We start from the raw sequence: 27,139 nt of genomic DNA, 5'->3' as shown, positions 1-27,139 counted from the left end.
AGAGAGAGAGCATGCACACAAGCAAGGGAGAGGCAGAGAGAGAGAGAGACAGAGGATCTGAAGGGGGCTATGCGCTGACAGCAGAGAGCCCGATATGGGGCTTGATCCCCTAAACCATGAGATCATGACCTGAGCTGAAGTTGGACACTTAACCGACTGAGCCACCCAGGGACCCCAAGCAAAGTATGCTTAGAAGTTTATTTGGGGTTTTAAAATTATTGTTGGATTTATTAAAGTTATGGATTCAAAGATCTAGTTCTTCTGAGCACTTCTAAATTCAGCCTACAAATAAATCAGTCTATAAATTGAGTAGGATTGAATGGGTTTTAACAATCACTCAATTTTATTATTTTTATTTATTTATTTATTTATTTATTTATTTATTTTTAAAATTTTTTTAATGTTTTATTTATTTTTAAGACAGAGAGAGACAGAGCATGAGTGGGGATGGGGTAGAGAGAGAGGGAGACACAGAATCCTAAGCAGGCTCCAGGCTCCGAGCTCTCAGCACAGAGCCCGACGCAAGGCTCGAACTCATGAACCGTGAGATCATGACCTGAGCCAAAGTTGGACGCTCAGCCAACTGAGCCACCCAGGTGCCCACAATCACTCAATTTTAAATAAGACTTGGTTTTATTTACAAACATGGCTAATTAAGCACCTTTAGGTATTTTAAATTATTTTTATAAAGTTAGAATATTTGTTTCTTTCTTAAGTACTTCAATTGCTGTGCCATTGAAGAGATTTAACAAAATCATACTGAGTACTTAAACAGTGCATATCTAAGAAATTAAAACTTAGAATTTGATAAACCTAAGGTTCTCAGTAGGTCAATACATTATCTATAAATATAAACATAACTTAAAAATCACAAATTTAAATCAACTGCCTTATTATTTGAGAGTGCAAAATACTAAAAATATGCAAAGTATTCATACAAAATATGGAACATTTCTATTTTTAGTATAAAACATTGATATATGGCATTGATCCTCTTATGATTTCTAAATTCTCTGATGATTTCTTTTTTTTTTTTCAATTTTTTTTTTCAACGTTTATTTATTTTTGGGACAGAGAGAGACAGAGCATGAACGGGGGAGGGGCAGAGAGAGAGGGAGACACAGAATCGGAAACAGGCTCCAGGCTCTGAGCCATCAGCCCAGAGCCCGACGCGGGGCTCGAACTCACGGACCGTGAGATCGTGACCTGGCTGAAGTCGGACGCTTAACTGACTGCGCCACCCAGGCGCCCCTAAATTCTCTGATGATTTCTAAATTTATACCTCTACCCCAATTTCTCCCTTGAACTCCATACAATATAGACATGTACATGTTTGACATCTCCACTTGCATATTTAACAGAACATTTTTAGAACTGACCCCAGATCTTCCTCTTCCTCCCATGGTCTTCCCCATCTCAGTTACTGCTAACTCCTGAGTTCAAGCCTAAATTGTTGTTGTCAACTTTAATCCTCCTCCCCTCATTTCTCTCCAATCCTTAAATAAGTTCTTTAGCAAATCCTCTTGGGTCTATTTTCAAAATATACACTGAGTTTAACCCCTCCTCCCCATTCTCACTGTCACTGTGCTGAATAACTGACATCGCCTCTCACTTGGATTATTGCAGTGGCTTCTTATCCAATGTTCCTGCTTTTTTCCCTGCCCCCCTGCAGTTTTATCTTAATGTTTCAGTCACAGTGACTTTTTGGTAAGTCAAATAATGTCATGCTGCTTCTCAAAACCTTCAGTCCCACTCAAAATACAAACTAAAAGCCATGTTTAACCTGTTTTCTCTTACCTCCAACTTCTACTCGTCTCTCCCTTATGCACATGGCCATGCTAGCTTCCTTACTCTTCTCCAGACACATCTCAGGGCCCTTGCAACTCCTATTCCCTTTATCTGAAATACTCTTCCCAAATATTTGCATAGCAGACCCTCTCACTTCATTCAGGGTGGGTAACTGAGGAAATAGAGGCAATCTTAAAATTCAAAGGCCTCAAAAGGATGGAAACCCCTACGGTTTTTAAGACTCGAAGAGAAAAAGATGGAATGAAAAAAAAAGCTTTGAGTCACACTCAATGAGACTTCTCAGTTGAACAGGGTGACTCATTTTTGCAGCAAAAGTTAGAATGAAGCTTCAATTTTCTACTTGAGATAGTCACCATTAATTTGGGGAAGAGAGAGCAGTAAGATAAAATAGATTTGATAATTATGATGAGGTAAGAACTTTGGGTACAGTTGCTGGCACCTGTAACTTACTAGAAGCAAGCATATAAGAAGTCTAAATTTTTAAGGGAATTACATTGCCAAAAACACAACACAATACAACAGAACAAAATAAAACACAACTCTGACTCTTAGGTGAGCCTTAAAACAACTCTTGGTCAAGAAGTGAGCTGCAAAAGTTGCCTGACATTAAGGAAAGCAAATTACTCAACACCTACTTTAGATGTGGCCAAGGATATGGGGCACCTGGGTGGCTCAATTGGTTAATGTCTGACTCTTGGTTTCGGCTTAGGTCATGATCTCATGGTTTGTGAGTTCAAGCTCTGCATCGGGCTCTATGCTGACACCGTGGAGCTTGCTTGAGATTCTCTCTCTCTCTCTCTCTCTCTCTCTCTTTCTTTCTCTCCCCCTCTTTTGATTTCTCAAAATAAATAAATAAACTTAAAAAAATAAAAAAAGAAGAAGAAGAAAAAATGTGGCCAAGGATAAAAAACAAGAGGGCCTTCCCTGAAGGTGGAGCCAAGGACCACAGAAGACCCCCCCCCCCCCAACAAAAAAGATCAACTCTCCCCAGTTAGTGCAGTCAGGGCTAATTGAAAAACCTCTCTGCTAGGATATCACTTTGCCTAGTTTTAAAATCACTTTTTATATTTGGGAAAAATTTTTACACTGTTCTCTTGATGTTAGATAGAGTCAGTGTATATGGGAATAGGTATGAGGTTATGACAGTAGGCTGAATAAGTGCCCACAAAAGTTCTAATTCCTGGATCCTGTAAATGTTATTTTATTTGGAAAAAGAATCTTTGCAAATTTGATGAAATCAAGGACCTAGAGATGAGGAGATTATCCTGGTTGAGCTGGGTAGGCTCTAATGCCATACAGAGGAGGAGATGATATGAAGATGAGGGGCAGAGATGGGAGTGATATGGCCACAGTCAAGGAATAGAACCACCAACCACCAGAAGCTGTAAAAGGCAAGGAATAGATCTCCCTTAGAGCCTTCTCCCGCCTTGATTTTAGCTGGTGAAACAGATTTTAAAATTGTGGTCCCAAGAATTGTGAAAGACTAAATTTCCATTGTTTCAGACAACCAAGTTTTTGGTAAATTGCTATAGTAGCCACAAGCTACTAATATACTCAGACATTAAACAAGCATAATGTCCTATTCAAAACTCTGTGATGATGCAAGGACCTTGCAAGTCCTTGGCTTGTTTACAAATTGGTAAATTTGTGTCCTAGTAATTATATAGGCTGAAAAATCTCTTTGTAAAGTAATCTTTACTTATTAGATTCTCTTTATTATTATACCCTTATCTTTGTTTCTAATTATAAAGCAATGAGTTTTGATTGTAGAATTTGAAACTAAAAAAGTAAAAAATTAAGTTTCCTCTACTTACTGGTGTTAAACTTTTCCCTTCACATTTAAAAATATCTAGGGGTGCCTGGGTGACTCAGTCAGTTGTGCGTCTGGCTTTGGCTCAGGTCATGATCTCCCAGTTTGTGGGTTCGAGCCCCCCATCAGGCTCTGTGCTGACAGCTTAGAGCCTGGAGCCTGCTTTGAATTCTGTGTCTTCCTCTTTCTCTGCTCCTCCCCTGCTCATGCTCTGTCTCTCTCTCTCCTTCAAAAAGAAATAAAAACATTAAAAAAATTAGAATTAAAAAATATCTAAATAAATATATATATGATAAGGAAACATATATATGCTTCAAATATTAACGTGTAGAATTTTACTCTTCAGCAACTTGTATTTTTCCTCGTAAGACTATATTATAGATAACTTCCTATAGCAGTATATATAGCACTACCTCCTTCTTACCAGGTTTGTGTCATTCCTTTAAGGAGATGTGGCATAATTTATTTAAACAAGTACCAACTGTTGGATGCTTCCGTTGTTGCCTATATTTCTACTATAAACAGTAACAATCTTCCTTTTTATACAGATTTAATGTTCCCTGTTATGTCAAACTCAAAAGTACTTTCAGTTTAAAGAATACTTATTTTGCAAAGGTACAGAATGTTGAATGTAAGTTTTAAGATAGATTAATTGCTTGTTAATTGCATTACAATCATTGAGGAGTTCTGATCAGTAACCGTAGTAATGGTTAATTTTTTAGACATCTGACTACCCAGTGGTGCTCTCTTTAGAAAATCACTGCTCCCCTTCCCAACAAGAAGTGATGGCAGACACTTTGCAGTCTGTTTTTGGAGATGCCTTGCTTTCTGATATGCTTGATGATTTTCCAGACAAACTACCTTCACCAGAGGTAACATTTTGTCTGAGAAGCTCAGGTTAATCAAAAAAGAAAAAGCATGTCACTATGACTGTTGATCCATAAAACTGGGTTAGAGATCAATGAAAATTCTTAGCCTTGAGCCATTATAGGGGTGTGTCTTTGCAATGTTTTGCCTGGGAAATGTTCCCGTGAGCATTTAGGTAAATATATTTTGAGAAAGAGAATATATGGAGATAAACATAAAAACTCACATTTTTATTGTGTGTCCTAGCCCCATGAGTCCAAAGTTTCAAGTCAGTTAATATTGGGCCACAGGGATTTGGTAGGTTTTATAGGCAAAGGCTCAGAATGGGGCAAAAATTTGGGTTGTAAATAGAGCTTGTGTTTAATTCCTTAGCATCTGGATGGGAGGTTTTGTTTTGTTTCGTTTTGTTTTGTTTTTTAATCTGCTTTTTTCAGTTTCCCTGTCTCTTATGGGCCCCTTTCCATTTTCAGTTAAGCATACTCAAGTCCTTGGTTTAAAAAAACAACCCCATTCTAGCCTCATGGTTATGATCTCTCTTCAGCTATCTCTTTATTATTTGTCTCAACCCAAATTTCCACTTTCTCATCTCCTCACAACCCAGCTTCCTCTTCCACCTGCACCTCAGTAAGTATCTCATTGACCTCAGAGAATTTCCTACTGGTAAATTCTAACAGAGCTCTTGCAGTCACCGTCTGCCTTGTTTCCTTCGTGACATTCAATCATGGGAAGCCTTCTTCCTTTCCTTGAAACACTTTCTTCCATAATGCCACGTATTTTAGGTTTTCCTCATTTTTCTCTGACCAGTTCTTTTTAGTTTCCTCTGCCAGCCTACTCTCCTCACCTCAAATGTCATCGGGTGATAAACATTTTTTCTTTTACATGATAATATTGCCTAACAATAATTTAGTTTTGACGTGTCGTCATTTTAGATGTAGAACAGTATTTGTGTCATATTTGAATTTTTAAAAATATTTTTCCTTATTTTATTTATATGAGTAGAAAATTTAAAGATGAAAGTGTTGTAACACTGGTGATTAGAAGTATAGGACTCATGATAGGAATGAGATGGACAGAAACAATTGAACAGATGGAAACACTGACTCTTTCACTCCATAGAATGTTCACAGACTACATGTGTTCAATTGTGACAAGAAAGAGATATTAAAGACCTTGTGCCAAGTGTGGAAATATATTATCAAAGATTTAATCTAATAAAGATGTAATCTAAGGTTTAATCTAATGGTCTAATTCAGGAAACTGTAACAATTTTTAGATTTCTAGAAATGGAATCCCTTATCCTATTATTTATAAATCAACTTCTTAGCATCCACATACGTAGTTTTTGTTAATATTTTTGCTCCTATGCTAAAGTAAAGAGATGCTTTTCAAAGGGTAAATGAGGAATTAGAGATAATGGTAATTTTCTCATACCTCACTCAGTCATTGGTGTACAAAAGAATTGCCTGGAGACTTGTTAAAAAGGCATAATTCTATTCCCACAACTCAATATTCTCATTCTCTAATTTTGCAGTAGATCCCAGGAATCTGTTCCCTTAACAAGCACTCCAGGGTGATGCTTTTGATGCATGTGATTGCATAATGCACTTTGGTAAACTCCACATTAGAGAGTAATGTAAGGACCATTGTAATAGAGAGAAGGCCCAAGATGATGGAAATAATTTGAGTGGGTACCTGAGGATAACAAAGGGAAGGGACAAATTAAAGCTCCTTGAAGAAAAGAACTTTACTTCATACCCCGGATTCCTGCAGCATTATATATAAAACATAGCAGACATTTGATAAGTATGTTGATGAGTGAATTAATGGCTGAAAAGGGTAGGAATAACTAAGGGAAAGAAAGGAATTGGAAGTCTTAGGATTTAGAATGAAGGACCCTGATGGGGAATATTGCTATGCTCCTAGTTTTGATAGAAATATTAAGTTGAAGATGCATGTGGGGAAATACAGTTGAAATACGAAGAAGATTTACAAATGTTTACCTTAAATTTAGTCTATTTTAGGTGTCAAACATCACAATAGACATTTCTGAATACCTGATCTCATTTAATACTTTTTAATATTGGATAACAGAGTAATGATCAGAAGCATTTACTACCAGAAATTGTAACATTCTAACTTTTGTAGCATTGCAAGTATTTTAACATATATATAAACATAACATATAAAATATTAGACATAAATATAATATATATAAATTACATATAAATATATGTGATATGTGTAGAAACATACAATTTTCATGTGTGTCAGTTTTTAAAAAGAGTAGCAATTTGTGGAATATATAAAAGAAAGGGAGCTACAGTAAGTCCCAAATCATAGCAGGCTTATTTTGGGGTGAATTTGGGTCAATACTATAATATCACTGGTTTTTATCAGGGTATTTCTATAGGGGTATGGATAAAGATGGAGTTCTTATGTATTTTATTACTGTGGGCTAATTGAAAACATGGTGACTTTTCAATGACTGTTAAAATACAAACTTCCCTGTAAATGTGTAATCGTATCTCTCTTTCAAATCGTTTCTGTAGGTATTAAAATTCAAAGTATTAGTTAGGAACAAGAAAATAGGAACCTTAAGGGAAACCCGTGAAAGGAAAGGTTCTAATAAGCATGGTCAGGTAGAGGAATTTGAAGAGATATATCAAGATGAAATCAAAGGATCAGAAACATTGATTGGATCAGAAGACAATCCAGGAAAGGAAGATGAGATAATAAGCGTAGCTGGAGTACCACTTTTCAAGAAAAGGAAGGTAAGATGACACTTTGTGAAAATCTTACAAGTGATGGAAAAGTTGTCTTATTTTCTTATTGGTGGAGAATTAAAAAATTTTTTAGAGGGAAAAATCTTTTTCTTCCTTATAAAAATTCTAGTCTATCATTTAAAACTTGTTTGGAAAAAAATTATCGGAAAAGAAAAATTTAAAGTTATCTCTTTTCCTGCATTAGCTGTTTTTAATTTGTTCTATGGCCAAATATTATGCATTTTTAGGTAGTAGGCATTGTGCACTGTACAAAATGCAAACAACCCAATATTTCTGCCCTCAAGGAGACTATACTGTCAGAATGAAGAAAACCACTGTAATAATATACAGTCTTATAAGTATGCAAATTAACATGACAAAAGAAGTTATCTTGAGTTGCAAGTGACCTAAAACTAACTCAGCTGGTTTAAGTAAAACGTGAATTAATTGGCCCACATCAAGAAAAGTGCAGGGAAAAGTCTTTGAATTTTAGGAATGACATGGTATGGTGTCTCAACTTAAGTCCACAGAATGGACTTTTTTCCAACTTTGGACCTACTTTCTCCACATTGGTGCAAGACTTTACAAAGCTCTAGCTTTATATGCTTTCAGGCTCAAATCCAATGGAAGACCTATTTATCTCTCAGATGACCAAGCACATTTTTTTTGTGCATTGGCTATGATCCAGCGATGTGCACATCCCTGAGTCAGGTGCTATTTCAGGGGAATGCAAAGCTGTGATTAGCCAGGTCCGAGCCATATTGTCAATATTTAAGCACGTGGATTGAGCTTGAGCAAGGAATGTTTTCCCAAAACAAAACTTGGGAAGGGGCTAACAGATGTGTAGAGGAGATAGATGCTGAGCTGTCAAAGAGCAGCTGTATATTATACAACAGAAGTTATTCCCAAGTGTTAGATCACACTGGAAATACACTTACTCATGAATAAATACCCTAAAGTTGTCAAATTCATAAACAGATCTTTGGGAAAAAAGAAATAGTGATCATTGTTATCTTCAATATTTACTACGTTAGTTGAGATTTTAGATTATAGGCTGTCTCATGTTAACATTAAATACTATCATCATGAAAAATAATCACATTGATGCAATCCAAATGGTTTTTGAGGAGATATTATTATGAAAAGACTGATATAATTGATATGAAAGCATATTTTCTTTATTGGAAAAGGCATTTTTCAAATGATTCGTACAAAAATATGAAATTGCTGCATTTTTTTTTTTTTATACCACAAAGGTAAAGGTGGCTCTGGCCCTATCTGATCTTGTCATTTATACCAAAGCCGAGAAGTTCAGAAGCTTTCAGCATTCAAGACTGTATCAGCAATTTAATGAAAGTAATTCTATTGGGGAGACAGAAGCCCGAAAACTTTTAAAGCTGAGAGGTAAATTCTTATGATTGAAACAGATGAAGTGTTTAAACAACTTTTATTCACTGCTAAAATGTCAAGATTGGTCAACGACATTTATAAAAACGGTATTCTCATAAGCTTTCAACATATTTTTTTTTTAATTTTTTTTTTCAACGTTTATTTATTTTTGGGACAGAGAGAGACAGAGCATGAACGGGGGAGGGGCAGAGAGAGAGGGAGACACAGAATCGGAAACAGGCTCCAGGCTCCGAGCCATCAGCCCAGAGCCTGACGCGGGGCTCGAACTCACGGACCATGAGATCGTGACCTGGCTGAAGTCGCTCGCTTAACCGACTGCGCCACCCAGGCGCCCCAAGCTTTCAACATATTTAATGCAATTTAAAAAGAGGCTATCTGCCTCAGGTCACATGAAGTTTTATTTCACAGAATTTGTTTAATTAATTTTTTTAAGTCATGAAATTTTGTTTGGCAATGTCCAGCATGGACATTTTTGTAGGGAGAGCTCTGGTGAGCAGTTATTGGAGGAAAGCTGTGAGTGACAAGGTTGAAGAGGTAGGCAGAACCAAATTACAAGGAAGTGAACTTTGTCTTAGAATCAAAGGCAAGCAGGAGAAGATTGAAGTCTCAGGAGTCACACCATCCCCTATGTGTTTTTGAAGGATGTCTTTGATAGCAGTGCAAAGGTGAGACTTCCTGTAGGGACATGAGGAAGGCTCATGGTAGAGAGCACGGAGCCACAGTGAACTGTGTAGACTCAGCAGGCACCTAAGATAGACAATGGAATAAACCTAGAACCTGTATGTCCCAGGTGAAGGAGAGCGAGGACGTGCATCCAGGGCAGGCTACCAGACGGCTATGCAGAGTGCATACTGTCCTGGCACGTCTGCAGTGGTGCCGCTGGTCTGCATGGCTTCTTTTTACTGTCTTCCGACTCGTAACCTGAGTTGGAGGATTCTGTTTGCTAGAGCCAAGATGCAAGGTCTTGGAAAGAGGATGGGAAGCAGACCTTACCCTTTTGTTAGACTTGTATGGTTGGGGAATAACCTCAGCTAAAAAAGGGATGGACAGGGCACCTGGGTGGCTCAGTAGGTGAAGCATCTGACTTCAGCTCAGGTCGTGAAATCGTGGTTCCCGCACAGCATCAGGCTCTCTGCTATTGGTTTGGAGCCTGCTTTGGATCCTCTGTCCCTCTCTCTTTGCTCCTCTTCCTCTCACGCTTTCTCAAAAGTAAAAATTAAAAAAAAAAAAAGTAAAAAGGGATAAGCAATTAACTCAGCAGTCAGGTGACTCTCCAAATCCTTCTTAAAAAATACAATCTACCATCTTGTGTAGAAACACCATGACAGGAATATCAGCACCTGCAACTGACTCAAAAAAGCTGTTGGCTATTTGGAAATACAGATTCTGGTATATTTCTTGGTTAACCTCTTTGGGCTGGCCACCAGTGCCCAAAGTGTTTTGAGGTATACTTCAGCTCATCTCTTCAAACTGTCTCTAGGTATTTTAGGTCCTTTTGTTTGCTTGTTTTTTAACTGTAGATTGTGTCTGAAATAAATTCAGTAGGGCTGAACCACAGTTAATAGAATAGAATAGACTTGAATAGAATAGAAGAGATGCAATATAAGTAAGTGGGAAACATAATGAAACAATTATGTGTGTATATTGTGTGTTGGGTGTCATATAAAATATATTTCTTCCTGTGAGTATTGTTAACAGGGTTTAAATTTGAATGACCTACTTTGCTAGCCTCTATTCTTTCAAACTATTGGATGGTTTTTGTTGTTCAAGGGGACAAGACCTCAGCACACAGCAAAAGTAGTTCTAATTCTCTCACTCTCATTGTGTTAGCCACCTGCTCAAACTTTGATAAGGACTGGGAAGTTCTGAGTCAAGTCATAAAGTTTAGCATCACTGTCTCTTTGGAAAGAGTATAGAGCATTTTTCTTCCACCAAAATCCAGTAATTAATAATTAATGCTGGGTCGAAGGTATGCTCCAAGAATGTCCATCATTATTAAAAACTTAAATGTCACTAAATTTATAATGCAGAAAAATCAGAAACAACTTTTCATATGAGTAGAGACATTTTAATCATTTAAAAATAATGCAGTAGGTGAATATTACTGAAATGGAATTATTTATTTTTTATACTATTTTTAAGTAAAAAATGGAAGTTTATAAAAGGGAAGAAATAATATGATTAAATAAAAAAATAAGAATATACATATGACAATAGAGTGAAAAGATATATACTAAGAAGTTACCTGGTTTTTAATTGAGTGATGAGATTATATATAGTTTTATTTTTTATTTTTTCTTATTTGACTTTCTCATTTATCTAAAATGAACATAAATTGCATGTATAATAACATAGTATGTTTAATTTTTAAAACTCAATTTCAGAAGTAACAAGATGATATTATGTTAAGGGTCTTTAGTGATCATTCATCTTTATCACTTTGTAGATAGGCAAAATTAAGGTCCAGAAGAGTATAGATTTTACCAAAAGATAAACATCTTGTTTAGGGCTGGATAAGGGATCATGATAGTTGGACATACATGATGTATTTATACATGAGTAGCTTCAAAATAAACTTTCTCTCAAGGACTGTGTAACTTCTAAAATTGAGAGCTGATGAAGTTAATTATTATTAACTTCAGTAATTATAATTTTTAACTTGAGAATGATTCTATTCTAGTTTGACTATCAAAGGTAGTGGGCCATAGGCAATAAGCATTTCTCCTAATCCTGGTCACCATATTAGCAGGAGTAGTTGTGGAAACAGGATCTGCTTAATGAAAGAATAAAAGCCTTGGAGAAACACAAAACTGTGTTAAAAAATTCAAAGATGTCCAATGGTAAAGGGCATAAATTAGTTTTGAATCTCAAGTGATTTAAACAGAATATATACGTATATATAAGCTTATAAAAATATGTAAGTAGAAACATAAATAGAGAGAAACAAATGAACTGTGTGTGTGGTGTGTGTGTGTGTTTGTGCATACTTGTGCGTGAACTCTAAGTATAGACCTTATCTCAGTAAGGAAAACATTTGAAATAATCAGAACTATGGTAGTCTCCCTCATCCATGGGAGATACATTCCAAGATGCACACTGGATACCTGACACTGTGGAGTACTCAACCCTATATATGCTATGTTTTGTCCTGTACATATATTTCTATGATAAAGTTGAGTTTATAAGGAGGCACAGAGATTAACAACAATAACTAACAATGAAATAGAATAACTATAACATACTATGATAAAAGTTATGTGAATGGGGTCTGTCTCAAAATACCTTATTGTACTGTACTCACCCTTCTTGTGATGATGTGAGATAGTAATATGCCCACGTGATGAGATGAGATGAGGTGGATGATGCAGGTGTTATGATGCAGTGTTAGGGTACTAGTGACTGTCTGGTGATTTGTCAGAAGTTGGATGATCTGCCTCGGACCTTGGTTGACTGTGGGTAACTGAGACTATAAGGGAGTCTCCCGCAAATAAGGGAGGACTGCTGTATTGGGAGGTAGCAGGTTCTCTTTCAGTGGAGACATGCAAACAGACACTGAAGGAATTTGAGGGAAGATGCTGTGGTGGTTAGGGTTGGCAGCTGAATTGAATAACTTTAAGGTCCCTTTCAATGCTGAGAATCTGTTGACTATTCAGCTGGGTTAGTTTGGATGGCATTATATCTCTTTATGTGACTTACATGTGATTCTGCCCTAATGTGAAAACCAATGTAAAAAAAAGACAAAATGAAGAAAGTACAAGTTTGTTTTAAAAAATGGATGCATTTTATTTGGGATTTTTATATATTCTTACATCAAAGAAATTAATTTGGATGTGAAAAAATTAAATATATTATTTAATAATTTTTTTCTCAAGTGAATGCTTAGTATACATAAAATTATCAAATAAAAATTATTAGTTTCTCAATAAGAGTGAATTGCACCGTCAAAGACCTGGATTTATTTTGATTTCCATGAATTGCAAATATTTTTGCCTAAACAATACATATCAGAAATACTGAAACAATTCTAGGATTCTATAACATAGAGAGGCATAGCCGTTTATTTAGTTTATCTGAAATCTCTCATGATGTTCTTATATTTTTTTAGCCCACGAGTTTGTTCTTCACACCAGGAGGTTCATTACCAGAATTTATCCCAAAGCAACAAGAACAGACTCCTCTAATTTTAATCCTCAAGAATTTTGGAATATAGGTTGTCAAATGGGTATGTTACACTGAGTTTTGGCAAAAAGAAGATAATAAATTCATTTTATGAATTAATGAACGACTTATGAAAAGAACTTCCCCAGTAGATTTTTTGACCCCGGGTGTTTTGGGGTCAGGCAATAATGCTGAATCATTGGTTTCAAGAGCTGAAGTTATTCCTAAATGGGTCAGAGAGGGTAAATCTAAGTGGGAATTAGGCACATGGAAGTTAAATTCATGAAGAGTTAGCATGGGAGAGGTAGGGAGAGAAAAAAGAAATAAAAATGGATGTCAGAGGGCAGTGAATATCAAGGTCTTTGCTTGAAAGATTTGCTAAGGGCTTCTTTAAATCAAGTGACTTCTACCTTTTATGCTTTACACCAGTTCTACATTCACAGTACTGAAAAGTGAATGAGATTGCATAGCTTTGTTATTTGTCTTTACCAGACTTTCCTTATTCCAAATTGATTAGCTGTTATCACACAGGTACTAACCATTCAGAAGGTACCAGGTGCAAAGCCCTCTGCTCCTGGATTGCAGCAAGGCTCATAGGTTTGTGGAGAGAGGGGAAGAGTGGGGTTAGGATTGGTGGGTGAGGGGATGTTGGGGAGAGAGAGGATGGTATTACCAGCCTATATGGATGTATTTTTATTTTTATTTTTTTATTAATTTTTTTATTGTTTATTTATTTCTGAGAGAGAGAGATAGAGTGAGAGCTGGGGAAGGGCAGAGAGAGAGGGAGACAGAATCCAAAGTGGGCTCCAGGCTCTGAGCTATCAGCACAGAGCCCAATGTGGGGCTTAAACCCACAAACTGTGAGATCATGACCTGAGCCGAAGTCAGACGCATAACCGACTGAGCCACCTAGGTGTCCCGGATGTATTTTTATATTTTAACAGCAATTATTGCTCTGCCTGTTTTTCCCTTTCTCTTTAAGTGATAACAGTATCCCTTTGGACCTGAAAGTTTATAATATATTTGGTGTCTTTTCTTCTGGCACCTAGTGTGCCGATTTTCTCTATTCTTGTATTTCCTGAATGTCATCTGATCTGTACATTGCTATTCTATAATTTATATTGTATGCCAGCTTGATTTTTAAATCAAAGTTATAATTTAAAAATTAAACTTTGAAACTCACCTTCGTAAATTAATATACACATGGCAGGAAGAAATGCTTAAAAATCAGGAATTATTCTGGCTAATGATGTTTGCTCTTAAAATGTTTAGAGATATAAAATCCATTATTAGGTTTCAGTATATCTTTTAACTGTGTTTATTTAATTGTACCCTCTAATTCCTGACAATATCAAAATACTTTTTGCTCACAGTGGCCTTAAATTTCCAGACACCTGGTCTGCCTATGGATCTTCAAAATGGGAAATTTTTGGATAATGGTGGTTCTGGATATATTTTGAAACCACAGTTCCTAAGAGATATTAAAACACAGTTTAATCCGAATAAATCACCAAACCAGAGTGATCCAGTTACACTTACAATAAGGGTAAGATTAATAGCTTTTACTTGTTATGGTTATTGTATAAGCTGGAGAGTATGCATTAATATTTTGAGTTCTACTAATTTCCTTTAATGTCCTTTAAATTTCAGTTGATCTTTTTACATATTAAAAAGGAGTGGTATTTCAGCACCATTCTGTATCTGAAAATCTTTCTGTGGACTTCTGGTATGAATGATTACCCTGCTTGTGAATAGAAATATTGATGCTGAAATCTTCTCCTCGCCAAAGTTTTTTTATTCCATCATCTTTAGGCATTTAATAATGTGATAGAGAAGTCTGAGTTCAGCCCACTAGTTACCCTGTGGATATGCTACTCTCTTCCTCCTTAACTTCACAGAATTTTACTAAAAGATTTTAGGAGCACCTTGCTTTTCATTAATCTCCAGATTTAGACTTCCACAGCTCAGAAGTTTTGCCCCTTGTCTCTGAATAGTGTTTGGTTAGTACTTAGAAACCAAAAGTATCCATACGCTGTTCATGAGTATCTGCCCGCATGTGTACTAATTCCTGTCAACTCACTTTTTTTTTCTGCCTTTGATTTTCCTCCATATCTGATTTTATTCTTTACTGATTCTAATGTGGATGTGAATTTTTCTTCGGCATCATCGGTTTCTTCCCTTCTAATTTTTATTTACCTCACACTGCTTCCTTTTTATTTCTGTCTGTATCCTAGCCAGCACCCTTTCCCCCTGACTCCTGTCTTGTTATTTCATCTTTTGTTTTATTTATTTATTTATTTTTCAACGTTTATTTATTTTTGGGACAGAGAGAGACAGAGCATGAACGGGGGAGGGGCAGAGAGAGAGGGAGACACAGAATCGGAAACAGGCTCCAGGCTCCGAGCCATCAGCCCAGAGCCGACGCGGGGCTCGAACTCACGGACCGCGAGATCGTGACCTGGCTGAAGTCAGACGCTTAACCGACTGCGCCACCCAGGCGCCCCTCATCTTTTGTTTTATTATATAGTCTGTGTCGTTTTATTGGGATTAAAAGTAGTTGTCTAAAATTTATTGTTTCCATTAGTATAGACTTTTTTGAAAACTTTCTTATTCTTCTATAACCAAAGTGCTATATTTATTTCCTTTTTTAAATGTCACTGAATCATCTGAAAAGCCCCTAGCTTTTTCTGTCCATTTAGTTATAAGCAATTCTATTTTAGATTGTATCTGCACCTGTGGTTTGCAACAAATTGGGTGGGTAGGGCTCTTTAGTTCCTGTCTTTAATTAACTAGTTGCTCCTAGAACCATATGAATCATCTCAGGTTCTTTTTTTTTTTTAAGTTTATTTTATTTACTTTGAGAGAGAGCGTGCACACATGTGTGCTCAGTGGGGGAGGAGCAGAGAGAGAATCCCAACCAAGCTTGGTGCTGTCAGCACAGAGCCCAATGCAGGGATCGATCTCATGAATCATGAGATCATGACCTGAGCTGAAATCAAGAGTAGGACCCTTAATCAACTGAGCCACCTAGCGCCACCCCTCACCCCATCAGGTTTTTTGTGTCTCCTGTTCTCACTCGGGAGTGTGTTGGTTGTGCTGGCTGATGAGAGCTTGCCTTCTCTGGTTCCCTGGCTGTCAGAGTGCAGGAAATGCTATCACCCAGAAGGCATGCCCCCATAAGTCTTCCTCCCTTGGCTCCTTCCTCTACAGTCCTGATGTCATGGGGCTTGGGGGACTATTTTCATCCACTTCAGGCCCTAGCCTTTTTGTCCCAGCTGAGAATGGAAACTTAAGAGATGTTGCCGTTTTCCAGAGATGGAGGTGGAAAGAGAGTATAGCAAAATTGAATGAGGCAGAAATGATCCTGGCCACTGCAGCAGATAGTGGCAGCAAATATATATATACAGTAGCTATATATAGACTATGTAGTAGTTTAAAAGTAGTGCCAAAGTATGTAGTTGACTTTTTTCTTGGTTGTTAGGGATTCTGAGACTCTAAAGTAAGGGCATACTGTAGCTAGGTAGAAACTGCCTTCAGCACCGATGCAGCCCCAAATCAATTAGTTGGCACTCTTTCTAGGATCCAGCAAAATATTGTCCATTAAACTGCCTTTGCAAATATAACTTTGGCATTCTTTTTGTATTTTTTAATACAACAATTTAAAAGATTAGTAAAATTTTCTTTTACTTCTTCGTTATGGTGTTAGCTGGAAAGTATACATTAATATTTTAACTTCTGTGGATTTCCTTTAATGCCTTTTAAATTTCTGTTGATCTCTTCAGCCTCAGTAGGTGGGTGGTATTTCAATCTCTTTCTACATCTGAACCAAGGTCTCCCTGTTGCCTTTTTGCATGAATGAAAAAATGCGAAAGTCTGCATTGTTCTAAACACCTAGTCTAGTAATTGTCATTGCTGTTCCAGTGAGAGAAAGGGATGAATCAGCCGCTTTGTGATCTATTCCTCACAAATCTGCTTACTATGCTGGGCTTTCCTATCTCTTCCTACCGGTCTCTGTCTCAAACGATTCTTTCTTGTTCACATTTGTGGGCTCCTCTTCCTCTACCCAGCTCTGAAATATTTATATTGCTAAGGCTTTTTCTTAATCCTCATCTCAAACTATTCTCCTTGTGTCCTTTTATATACATTCGTGGTTTCAACTGCCAACAATGCCCAAATCTTTAATCTGACTTCATTTCTGGAATGTAAAGGAATATTTTAAATACCCTACTTAGCATCCTTACCTGTTTAATCCCTGTTCTGTCAAACTTAAAAATATTAAAGGCTGAACGCCCCTGCCTGGTCCAATCTTATTTTCTTTAAAGGTCAATGAACTTAGTCGAATTCATTGTGTCAATTAACTCAGCCTACAAAATTGGGAACCATTCCTCTCTTTCCACATCTTTATCAATTACTGTGTTCAATCCATCTCTAAATTTCACTGATCCTACTTCGAAATATCTTCCTTATCCAATCTCTTGATCTGATGCCATATGCTACTTTTTTTTTTTTTTTTTAAGAATTTGTTACCTGTCATCACATTTATTCCTTTGACCTTCTAAGGGGTTTTCACTTAGCCTGTCTCAATCCTCCTGACCCATCTTCCACAAGTGGCCCAGAGAGATTGTGCTCCGTACTAATCTCATCATGCCTACTTAATATTTCTTTATGCTTCCTGCTTGCTTTCTTAGTTGGGGCTTAGCCTAATTCTCCAGCCCCACTTCTCACCACTTCCAGTCTTGTAGCTTTTTCTGTAACCATATGGAAGCCTTTTCTGTCCACATGCTACCTGCATGCATTGCTTATGTTTTTTCCTTTGGCTGGATTATTCTTCCAGCTTTCACCTGCCTGTTGCCTTCACACTTATTTTTCAAGATTTACAGGGTCACTTATTTTTGGAAGTTTTTTTCCTCCACTAAATTAGTTACGCTTCTTTTTGTAGTTTTGTTTTTCCATGACACCCTATACATGCATATACTAGCCATTGTATTATACAGGCATATGTCAGAGATATTGCAGGTTTCATTCCAGACAACCACAATAAAGTGAATATCACAATAAAGCAAGTCAAATGAATCTTTTGGTCTCCCAGAACATATGAAAGTTATGTTTCTACTATACTATAGTCTATTAAGTGTGCAGTAGTATTCTGTCTAAAAAAATGTACGTACCTTAATTAAAAATACTTTGTTGCTAACAAATGCTAACCATCATCTGAGCTTTCAGCAAGTCATAATCTTTTTGCTGGTGGAGGGTCTTGCCTCAATGTTGATGGCTGTTGACTGATCAGGGTGGCAGTTGCTGGAGATTTGGGTAGTGTGGTACTGTTCCATCAGCTAAGTTGATGTAATATTCTAAATCCTTTGTTGTCATTTCAACAATCATCACAGCATCTTCCCCAGGATGAAACTTATCTGTTCAAGTTTTATCATGAGATTGGAGTAATTCAATCACATCTTCAGGCTCCACTGCTGATTGTAATTCTCTTGCTGTCTCCACCACATCTGCAGTTGGAACACACACACATTTATTAGTTTGCTGATTTACATGGGCATGGTTTGTGGCACCCCCAAATAATTACCATAATAATATCAAAGATCACCGAACACAGATCACTATAATAATATAATAATAATAAAAAGGTTTAAAAGTGAGAATTACCGAAATGTGACACAGAAGCATGAAGTGAGCAAATGCTGTTGGAAAACTGGTGCCAATAGACTTGCTCGATGCAGAATTTCCACAAGCCTTCAATTTGTAAAAAATGCAATATCTGCAAAATGGAATAAAATGAAGCTCAATAAAATAAGGTACCCCTGTAATTGTTTATTTACTTGTACTTGTCTTTTTCCCCCACTTGTCTGAAGGCCCTGTAAGGATAAGGACTGTCTCGTTCAAGTCTTACCCCTAGTGCCTGACACAAAGTATATGTTCAATATATGCAAGTTAATTGAATGAATGACTTCTTTTTCAAGTTAAGAATAGTAAAGAGAGCATATGTGCTCTTTGATTGAGAAAGAGAAGATGGAAGATGGCTAGTATGCATGGATGTTTACAAATGCCACCTGTTTGCTTCTGAAGCGTCTCATGTACCGACATAAGTGGCATGATGTTAAACAGGCACGATTAATGATTTTCCCAGGAAACTGCTGCCATAGTCACGTGGGTCTTTCTTGCTTGCTTTGATCATCGTAGGGAGCTTTGTGATTACAACTTGTGCAAATTGGGGAAGGCATGACTCAGGGTTCAAAAGGCATAGTTTTGCCATTTGCTTTATGTCCCTGATAAAGACATTTCAACATTTCTGGTTTAATCTTTGTCATCTCTCAAATTAAGAGTTTCAGATTAGGTCAACCCTTTTCAAACTTATAAAAACAGTGCAACCATTTTCCAAGTTCAAAGTCTGATGCATAAGGCCAATAGATGAAAGCAGAGGTGCTCTTGTTGACCACTAAAGGTCTTCTGTTTGACATTTGTCTTCTGTGGTGGCCCCTGAAAGGGCTTCTGTGAATCAGAGTGTAAAAATTATTTGAATAATAGTTTCTAAATTCTCTGTCAGTTCTCATATTCAATTATTATTATTATTTTTAGTGAGATGATTTTTTTTTTTTTTTGGTGTGATGTGCACTTAAAAGCCGAACTTTTCCATATCGGCAAGGGTCTATTACCTGCAGAGGGGATATTCAGCTGGTAGACTCTCGTGTCAGTGTGCTAGTTGTTTATGGCCAATGTTCTGCCTAGCTAACCTGGTGTCTAATTTATGCTGGTCGATCAATGCCCATTCCATACTAGTTGTTAAACATTTGCACAGTCACCCTGGTTTCCAGCTAATGTTTAAATGTGTGGATGTAGGAGAGGAAAAATTACACATTGGCACTTTTTCTGTTTCTTTTTTTTCTCTTCCTCCTTTCCTTCCTTCTTTCATTCTTATTGAAACTTATTTATTTGTTCCTGTTCATTATAATCTTCAGAAATTAAAATTTTGCCTCAATTTTTATGTTAGTACATTTTACAAATGAATACACTTGGATAATTGTCTTTTGTTTGGACTTTGCTCCTTAAAGTAAGACAAAACTTAGCTTCAACAGTTAGTTTGACTAATAAAAGGTTAAATAAAACTATGATTAGTTTAAGTGTTCTGATACCCAGTTCTTAATATACATATGAAATCATTGATTTTGTCAGACTCAGGTTAGTTATGATAATATTGACAACAAGAGATAATATAAGATTTTGTGATAAATTATCCAAACATATAAATTATACTATCAAGAATGCTATCATAGGAAATTATGCAGTGTTTTTTCTTACATTTCAGAAGTAGTATTAATATTGTTTCTAATTTTTGGCTGTAGACAGACAATATGAATTTCAAAATGGTTCATGTTATCAGAGTACTTCGGCCTGATTTACAGTAGACTGTGATTATAACAATATTTTTAAGCAATGGCTTTTAACAGCCGTAAAATACCTTATTTGATTTATTTTATTTTATTTTTTAACATCTATTGATTTTTTGAGAGAGAGAAAGAGCTCAAGCAGGAGAGGGGGAGAGAGAGAGGGGACAGAGGGTCTGAAGCAGACTCTGTGCTGACAGCAGGGAGCCCGATATAGGGCTCAAACTCATGACCGTGAGATCATGACCTGAGCCAAAATCAAGAGTCAGACGCTTAACTGACTGAGCCACCCGGCACCCCCAAAACAGATACTTTAAAAATAAAAATATACGTGAACTATAAAACTCAGTGTGAATTCTACTATAATTATATAGTGAAATTAGAATAATGTAGACATATTCCTAGTATTTACCTATTGACGCTTGAGGATAAAAGGGTTAAAGTTTAAAATATACACTATATTCCACTCTTAATTTTTTTGTGGGAACTGAGAGTCTATAATCTTTTCTGAAATACATGTTTTATTTGCAAATTACATGACCGTACAGTTTGATATCCTGCTAAATTTCTGTGTTCAAATACTTTTGTGCAGCTCATCAGTGGTATCCAGTTACCTCCCAGTAACCATTCATCATCTAACAAAGCTGATGCATTAGTGATTCTAGAACTTTTTGGTGTTCCAAATGATCAAACGAAACAGCAGACTCGTGTCATTAAAAGAAATGGTGAGCTCCTAACATATTTTATTGAACTTCTACTAGATTTCTTGCTGGAAAGCTTATAATTTGTCTATTGATAGAGTTTTGAGACATATTTATTATTCATAAGGCAAGGGCTTTGCATTAGGTTTAAGGTGACCAAAGTGTTATATACAGCAAAAACAATCTGATAATGATTCAATGTATTGTTCAGATATATTTTCAGATTACAGATACAAAAATTTATCTGGTCTGAAAATTGCTGCTTTTTTTTTAAAGTTTATTTATTTATTTTGAGAGAGAGTGTGAGCAGGGTAGGAACAAAGAGAGAGAGGGAGAATCCCAGGCAAACTCCATGCTATCAGTGCAGAGCCCGATGTGGGGCTTGAACCCACAAAAAAATGAGATCATGACCTCAGCTGAAATCAAGAGTCGAATGCTTAACCAACTGAGCCACCCAGGCACCTGAAATTACTGCTTTTTTACACTTTGACCTCCTTTTTATGTACCATATTGCTGAATTCAAGAGGCATTTTGATGGCTGCAAAGCTGCTTAGCTTCTAGCCTTTGTGTAAAATAAAGAATGTACGATTGTTCTGATACAGCATGTTACCCATTTTTACTTCGCTGTTTGAATTATTTTAGATCAAAGGTCTGTGGCTTCTGGCTCTGGCTAAAGATGCCATAGAAACCCACTCATACAATATTTGGATTCATAATTCAGTCATTTTTGCCAGAAGGGAAATGTAGAAATGGAAGTGACTTGGGTAAGATTTTCAGTTCCACAATCCTGTGATATTTTATGTAATACAGTACTGATGTTGTCACTTCTTGGTTGAGTTTGAAACCATTAAGGACATTACAGTGTAGATTCCTGGGATTGATCTTTTAGTCAGGATCACCTTGGAGGAGACCTTGGAACTGATTCTTGAGTCTGTAATTTTCTTTGAGTGGGTATTCCCAAAGTATAGTGGGCTTCATTTCAGAGTCTGAAAGTACATACCAGATTAAATGGCACTGACAGAAAAACAGGTGCAGTTTTAACACTCTTTTTTTTTTTCTTGGGTGGGTAATATCCAGTAATATACACCATCTGCCCCCTGCACTGACACCCCAAATACTCTTCCAGTGTGGCCCCTCATGCAAAGGGCATGGAAAAAAGATGTGGGGAGTTTTGGTTACTTCATCATAGGTCGTCGATGGGAAGGGATATTGGTGATGACCTGCCGCCTTATTTGTCGTTCCTCAGAGCTGAAGGCACATTACAATGGATTTGTCAAGAAATGGTAGCTGCTTATGTCAGGAAGCTTATAGTAACCTACCTCTTGTTCTCTTCATCCCCATACTTGAATCTTCATGGCAAGATACACAGAACATTTATTTATACAGCACACCCCTCATAATGTGTTTCTAGCTCCCATTAGAATTTAGATTACGTCCTGGGTTTTATGGAAATATTCCTGTGAAATTAAATTTGGTGTATCTAACATTACTGAGCCTGTTTTATTAGAAGTCTGATGCTAAATATCAAAAACTTAAGATCTACACTTATTAAAGATATTATTATTTATGTATGTCCCAACTAACTCTATTTTAGATAGTTTTCAGTTCAGTATGGGACATGAGATACAATAAAACTATCACGATAGTCATTAGTGTTTTTTTTTTTAAGTTTATTTCTTTATTTGAGATAGAACGAGAGCATGCAGGGGAGGGGAAGAGGGAGAGAGAGAGAGAGCAGAGAGAGACAGAGAGAGAATGAATTCCAAGCAGGATCTGCACTGTCAGCCAGACACAGAGTTCGAACTCACGAACTGTGACATTACGACCTGAGTCAAACGCTTGACCGACTGAGCCCCCAGGTGCCCCAAGTCATTAGTGTATTAAGGAAAGTACAGAGAATTGTAGTGGAAGGGGCACATTTGGAGATGGTTTTGGAGAATGAATAGGATTTTTTTCCCAGAGATTGTGGATGAAAGCATTGCAGGCAAAAGGAATAATATGCACGCTAAAACCTGGAGAAGACTAACTTCAAACACACTAGGTGAAAGTACTGAAGTTTAAAATGGGTGAAGTACAGGGTACTTAAGAGGGATTAGTATGAGATAAAATATAAAAGTTAGGTTGGGAATGGTCATGGAAAATCATGAGAGCCATGATGAGGTGTTAGGTACTTCCTTTTCTGTATTGTATGTAGAAAATGAATAGAGTTAAAACTCTTAAGCAGGGATATAACACTAATATAGTTGAGCTTTAAGGAGATTATTTCTACAGATTAGGTAGGAAGACGTGTATGTGGGGGAAATGAGGAATACAAAATAGAGTCAGGATATGATTTCATGGCTAGAGGATGGGGAATTCAGGCCAAAGAAGGCACATGCATCAGAAAAGCAATGGAGGACTTACGTGAGGAAGACTAGCGGGAGTAAAAGTCTAGAAAGCTGGACAAAGGGGGATACTAAGGTGGCTTAGCTGCTAGAGTAATTGTGGTGTAATAAGAGACATGAGAGTGGAAGGAAAAAGATCATATTTGGGTATGGTGTGGAAGAAATTCTTCAGTTTTGGTCATGCCAGAGAAAACTGTAACTATCAAATTTGGTATCCTGATTTACTTCCCTTCTTTCCTCCTTCCTTTTCTTTCTTTCTTTCTTTCTTTCTTTCTTTCTTCCTTTCTTTCTTTCTTTCTTTCTTTCTTTCTTTCTTTCTTTCTCTTTCACAAATAAAAAGACCTTCTCATAGAATACATATGATATATGTGAGACAGAGAAAGGGAGACTGTTTATAGTGAATTAGGGTTGGAGGAGGAAGATAAGTCAGTATAAGAATTTTGTGCAGACATTTTGCAGTGTCTATGAAGAACTGACTCTTAGACCTGCTCCTGTACTCTATGGAGTTTTCTCTTTTCTTTTTTTTAAATTAACTTATTTATTTTGAGTTAGAGAGCATGAGTAGGGGAGGGGCAGAGAGAATGGGGGACAGAGGATCTGAAGCAGACTCTGTGCTGATAGTGGAGAACCTGATGTGGGACTCGAACTCATGAACCATGAGATCATGACCTGAGCCGAAATCAAGAGTTGAACACTTCACTGACCGAGCCACCCAGGTGTCCCAGAATTATTTCCTTTCTTAAGGCAAGGTAATACATTCATTATACCCACGTGAGTCAATTGGTTTAATATTTTCATGGGCATAGACAGTATTCTGGATCACTCTCAGGTAAATGTGTGCTTGTTGACCACAGATGTACCACAGAAAACAAATTCTTTACAATTTGTGACAAATTAGTCACAAATTCTTTAATGCTTCTGGAAGGGTGACCTAAAGAGCAAAACCTATTGACATAGCAGGCATAACATTACCTTTGTACATGAAAACAATACATATTATTTCACCCTGAACCTTTGAGTCTTTATTAAGTAGATTTTATATTTTATCTGGATGTGAATTTCTTTTTAAATTTTTATTTATTTTGGGGAGACAGAGAGACAGAGTGCAAACAGGGGAGGGGCAGAGACAGAGGGAGACACAGAATCTGAAGCAGGCTCCAGGCTCTGAGCTCCAAGCTGTCAGCACAGAGCCTGATGCAGGGCTTGAGCCCACAAAGCATGGGATCATGACCTGGGCTGAAGTCGGACACTTAACTGACTGAGCCACCCAGGGCCCCCGGATGTGAATTTGATTCCTTTAAATTACACTTAAGAATTGGATGATTTGGGTCATATTGTGATGGATTTCTTTTTTGGCAAGATTGTTGTTTGGAATGATTTATTTTGCTAGAGATCTAACTTACTCATCAACTTGGGACTTTAAAGTGAGCACTTAGTCAAAAGAAGGATCAAAGGCTGGCTTTGGAGCACTTAGCTCTTAGGCCAACAACTGTCTATGGGGTTCTTCCCATAATAGGAACTGCTATAGAAAAATTATGTTATTTAATGTATTTGTTACTGAAATGCCCAAACATAGCATTCATGTTGCCTAATGAAACATTTCTGCTCTGAAATCAGACTCCATTTGTTTGAATTCCTGTCCTGCCACTTAATGACTATGTATGTGAAACCCTGAGGAAGTTGTGTAACATATTTCTGGCTCAGTTTTCTCATCCGTAAATATGGGTTGTAATAACCCTGATGGGTTTGTGGTAAGAATTAAATGACATTATCTACTTAAAGTTCTTATATTGCCCAGCAATACTAAAGACCCAATAATTATTGCTACTGTCATTATTATTCCTTTCTCATTGGATGAGTGAAAAATTCAAGTGCTCTAAAACATAAGCTATTAACATTACTAAGTGTTGAAAAGAAAAATTTCAGAGAACAGCTATTATGTATTATTCCCTAAAGAACACGTCTATGATTCTTTGATTATATCTTCCTTTATCTTTCAGCTTTTAGTCCAAGATGGAATGAAACGTTCACATTTATTATTCAAGTGCCAGAATTGGCATTGATGCGTTTTGTTGTTGAAAGTCAAGGTTTAATAACTGGAAATGAATTTCTTGGCCAATATACTTTACCAGTTTTAAGCATGAACAAAGGTAATATTCCTAAAAGTAACAGGATTGTGATACCAATTATAATTTAAATTTACCAAAGACACACATTGATATACCAAATAGCTCTATTCGTAAGAGTCAGATGTAAAGGAAATTTTATGAATTGACACACATTTTCTCTCAGTGGAATTATAGAAATGTGTTTCACATGGAAGGTGGGGTTGTGGTCTGGGATTGCTGGGAAGACAAATTAGACCAACTTGGTATGTATGAGCATTTCTTTACGTGGATCATCGCTCTTTTGTTTCAATTAAGAGTAGTCATGACTACCACAAAGAAATAAAGGATGGGAATCAAAGAGAAGGGACAAGCAGTGACTCATTCTTCTACCCAAGGAGAGACTGGGAACCCAAGACAATCCCTTCTTGACTCTTTTCAGGGCTGCCTTTATGTTGTAGTCAGCTTGCTGGGGTGATTTATACTCTGCCCCCAATTACCTCCTCCCAACGTGTTTGTGTTTACTTCTCTAACACCATCTGAGCTGTACCTTGGAAACAGAGTCTGAAGCAGAAGGGTGGTGGCTAATTTAGCACATTGCACTTTGAGAGAGAAGAAGTGTGAGCTGTGTGTTCAGCGTTAGGCAGTAAGAAGTCAAAATAGAAGCTTCAAATATTTTATAGTTTGTGCGGAATTAACACGCAAGATGAATATAACTATGCTGTCATAGTTTTTACCTATGCTTAGTAAAGATAATGTTCTTTCTCAGCAGCTCTGTCGGGAACACTGCTAATTTATCTTTATTGTTCTAATTAGCTCTGATTCCTTTTGCAGGTTACCGTCGTGTTCCTCTGTTTTCCAAAATGGGCGAGAGTCTTGAGCCTGCCTCACTGTTTGTTTACATTTGGTACGTCAGATAGCAATTAATAGCACCTGACATATCATTAGCTATACATCGTAATAAAACAGCCAAAATGAATGTCTATCTTTTTTTTTAACATGAAGCAAAATAATTATTTGCAAAAACAGAAATATTGAGCAAGTTCACCTGTAACGCGCAAAATAGAATGGTGGAAAAAGGAGAACCAAACCTTCAGAGGTTCGCAACAGTGTGTCATTCTTGTCAGCCAGATTTTCCTGTTCCTCTATTGCTGAAGCTGCTCTTGCCACCTGCTTGTATCATTTTAAATTGGTAGAATTTACAAGCTCTTAAAATATGTCTGATTATATAAGATATGTTGGCAAATATTTATCAGTAAAAAGAAATGTGAAATCTAAGAGTGTTTTAACTTCTTGACACCCACTACTGCAAGTGGTAGTGAAAAGGAATTAGATTCCCAGGTGCTTTGTGCCCTTTTATATCCTAGACAGTAATTAGCCCCTGCTTTCTCGAGCTAGTTCTTAGATGCTGTGCATTGGATTTGGTACCCTGTAATTACACAGACATTTTTATGAGTGTATATGAAATTGATTTGCAGTCAAATGGAATTCAATCTCCATACCTGTAAAAGAGATCTACTACGTGGGCTTCTAGGCTTGCATCTCTGAATTAACCCACAATGTTTCTGAATCTGTGCTAAATGTACTTTGAAGGTTGTCTCTTGGTCAGAGATGGGATTCCTATGCTATTTCATAGGCTGGGCTTCTCACCATCAGCAGGATTTTGATTTACTAAATGATATATGGAGAATAATACAGTTTCTTATGAACTCTTCTTCAAAAAACAGGCATATTAATAC

At 36.9% G+C, this 27,139-nt stretch overlaps 1 protein-coding gene across 11 annotated transcripts in view; it reads left to right on the top strand.

Moving 5' to 3' along the window:
- Nucleotides 1-26,615, top strand: part of PLCZ1 (phospholipase C zeta 1) — a 218,035-nt gene extending 191,420 nt beyond the window's left edge. For 9 of the 11 annotated variants that reach the window (XM_047866881.1, XM_047866889.1, XM_047866882.1 and 6 more), the window contains 9 exons: nucleotides 4,342-4,491; nucleotides 7,036-7,257; nucleotides 8,505-8,652; nucleotides 12,764-12,880; nucleotides 14,190-14,362; nucleotides 20,803-20,935; nucleotides 25,296-25,445; nucleotides 26,235-26,307; nucleotides 26,406-26,614. In XM_047866881.1, coding sequence (XP_047722837.1) covers nucleotides 4,342-4,491; nucleotides 7,036-7,257; nucleotides 8,505-8,652; nucleotides 12,764-12,880; nucleotides 14,190-14,362; nucleotides 20,803-20,935; nucleotides 25,296-25,445; nucleotides 26,235-26,307; nucleotides 26,406-26,454 — 1,215 coding nt within the window. In that variant the 3' untranslated portion in view covers nucleotides 26,455-26,614. Of the gene's footprint in view, nucleotides 1-4,341; nucleotides 4,492-7,035; nucleotides 7,258-8,504; nucleotides 8,653-12,763; nucleotides 12,881-14,189; nucleotides 14,363-20,802; nucleotides 20,936-25,295; nucleotides 25,446-26,234 lie in introns of all 11 variants that reach the window. The other 2 variants (XM_047866883.1, XM_047866880.1) reach the window with 2 other exon arrangements.
- The last annotated feature ends 524 nt before the right edge of the window (nucleotides 26,616-27,139 follow it).

The sequence above is a fragment of the Prionailurus viverrinus genome, chromosome B4 (assembly GCF_022837055.1).
Source record: "Prionailurus viverrinus isolate Anna chromosome B4, UM_Priviv_1.0, whole genome shotgun sequence".
In the NCBI taxonomy this organism is placed as follows: Eukaryota; Metazoa; Chordata; class Mammalia; order Carnivora; family Felidae; genus Prionailurus; species Prionailurus viverrinus.
This window is presented reverse-complemented; position numbering and strand designations above follow the sequence as displayed.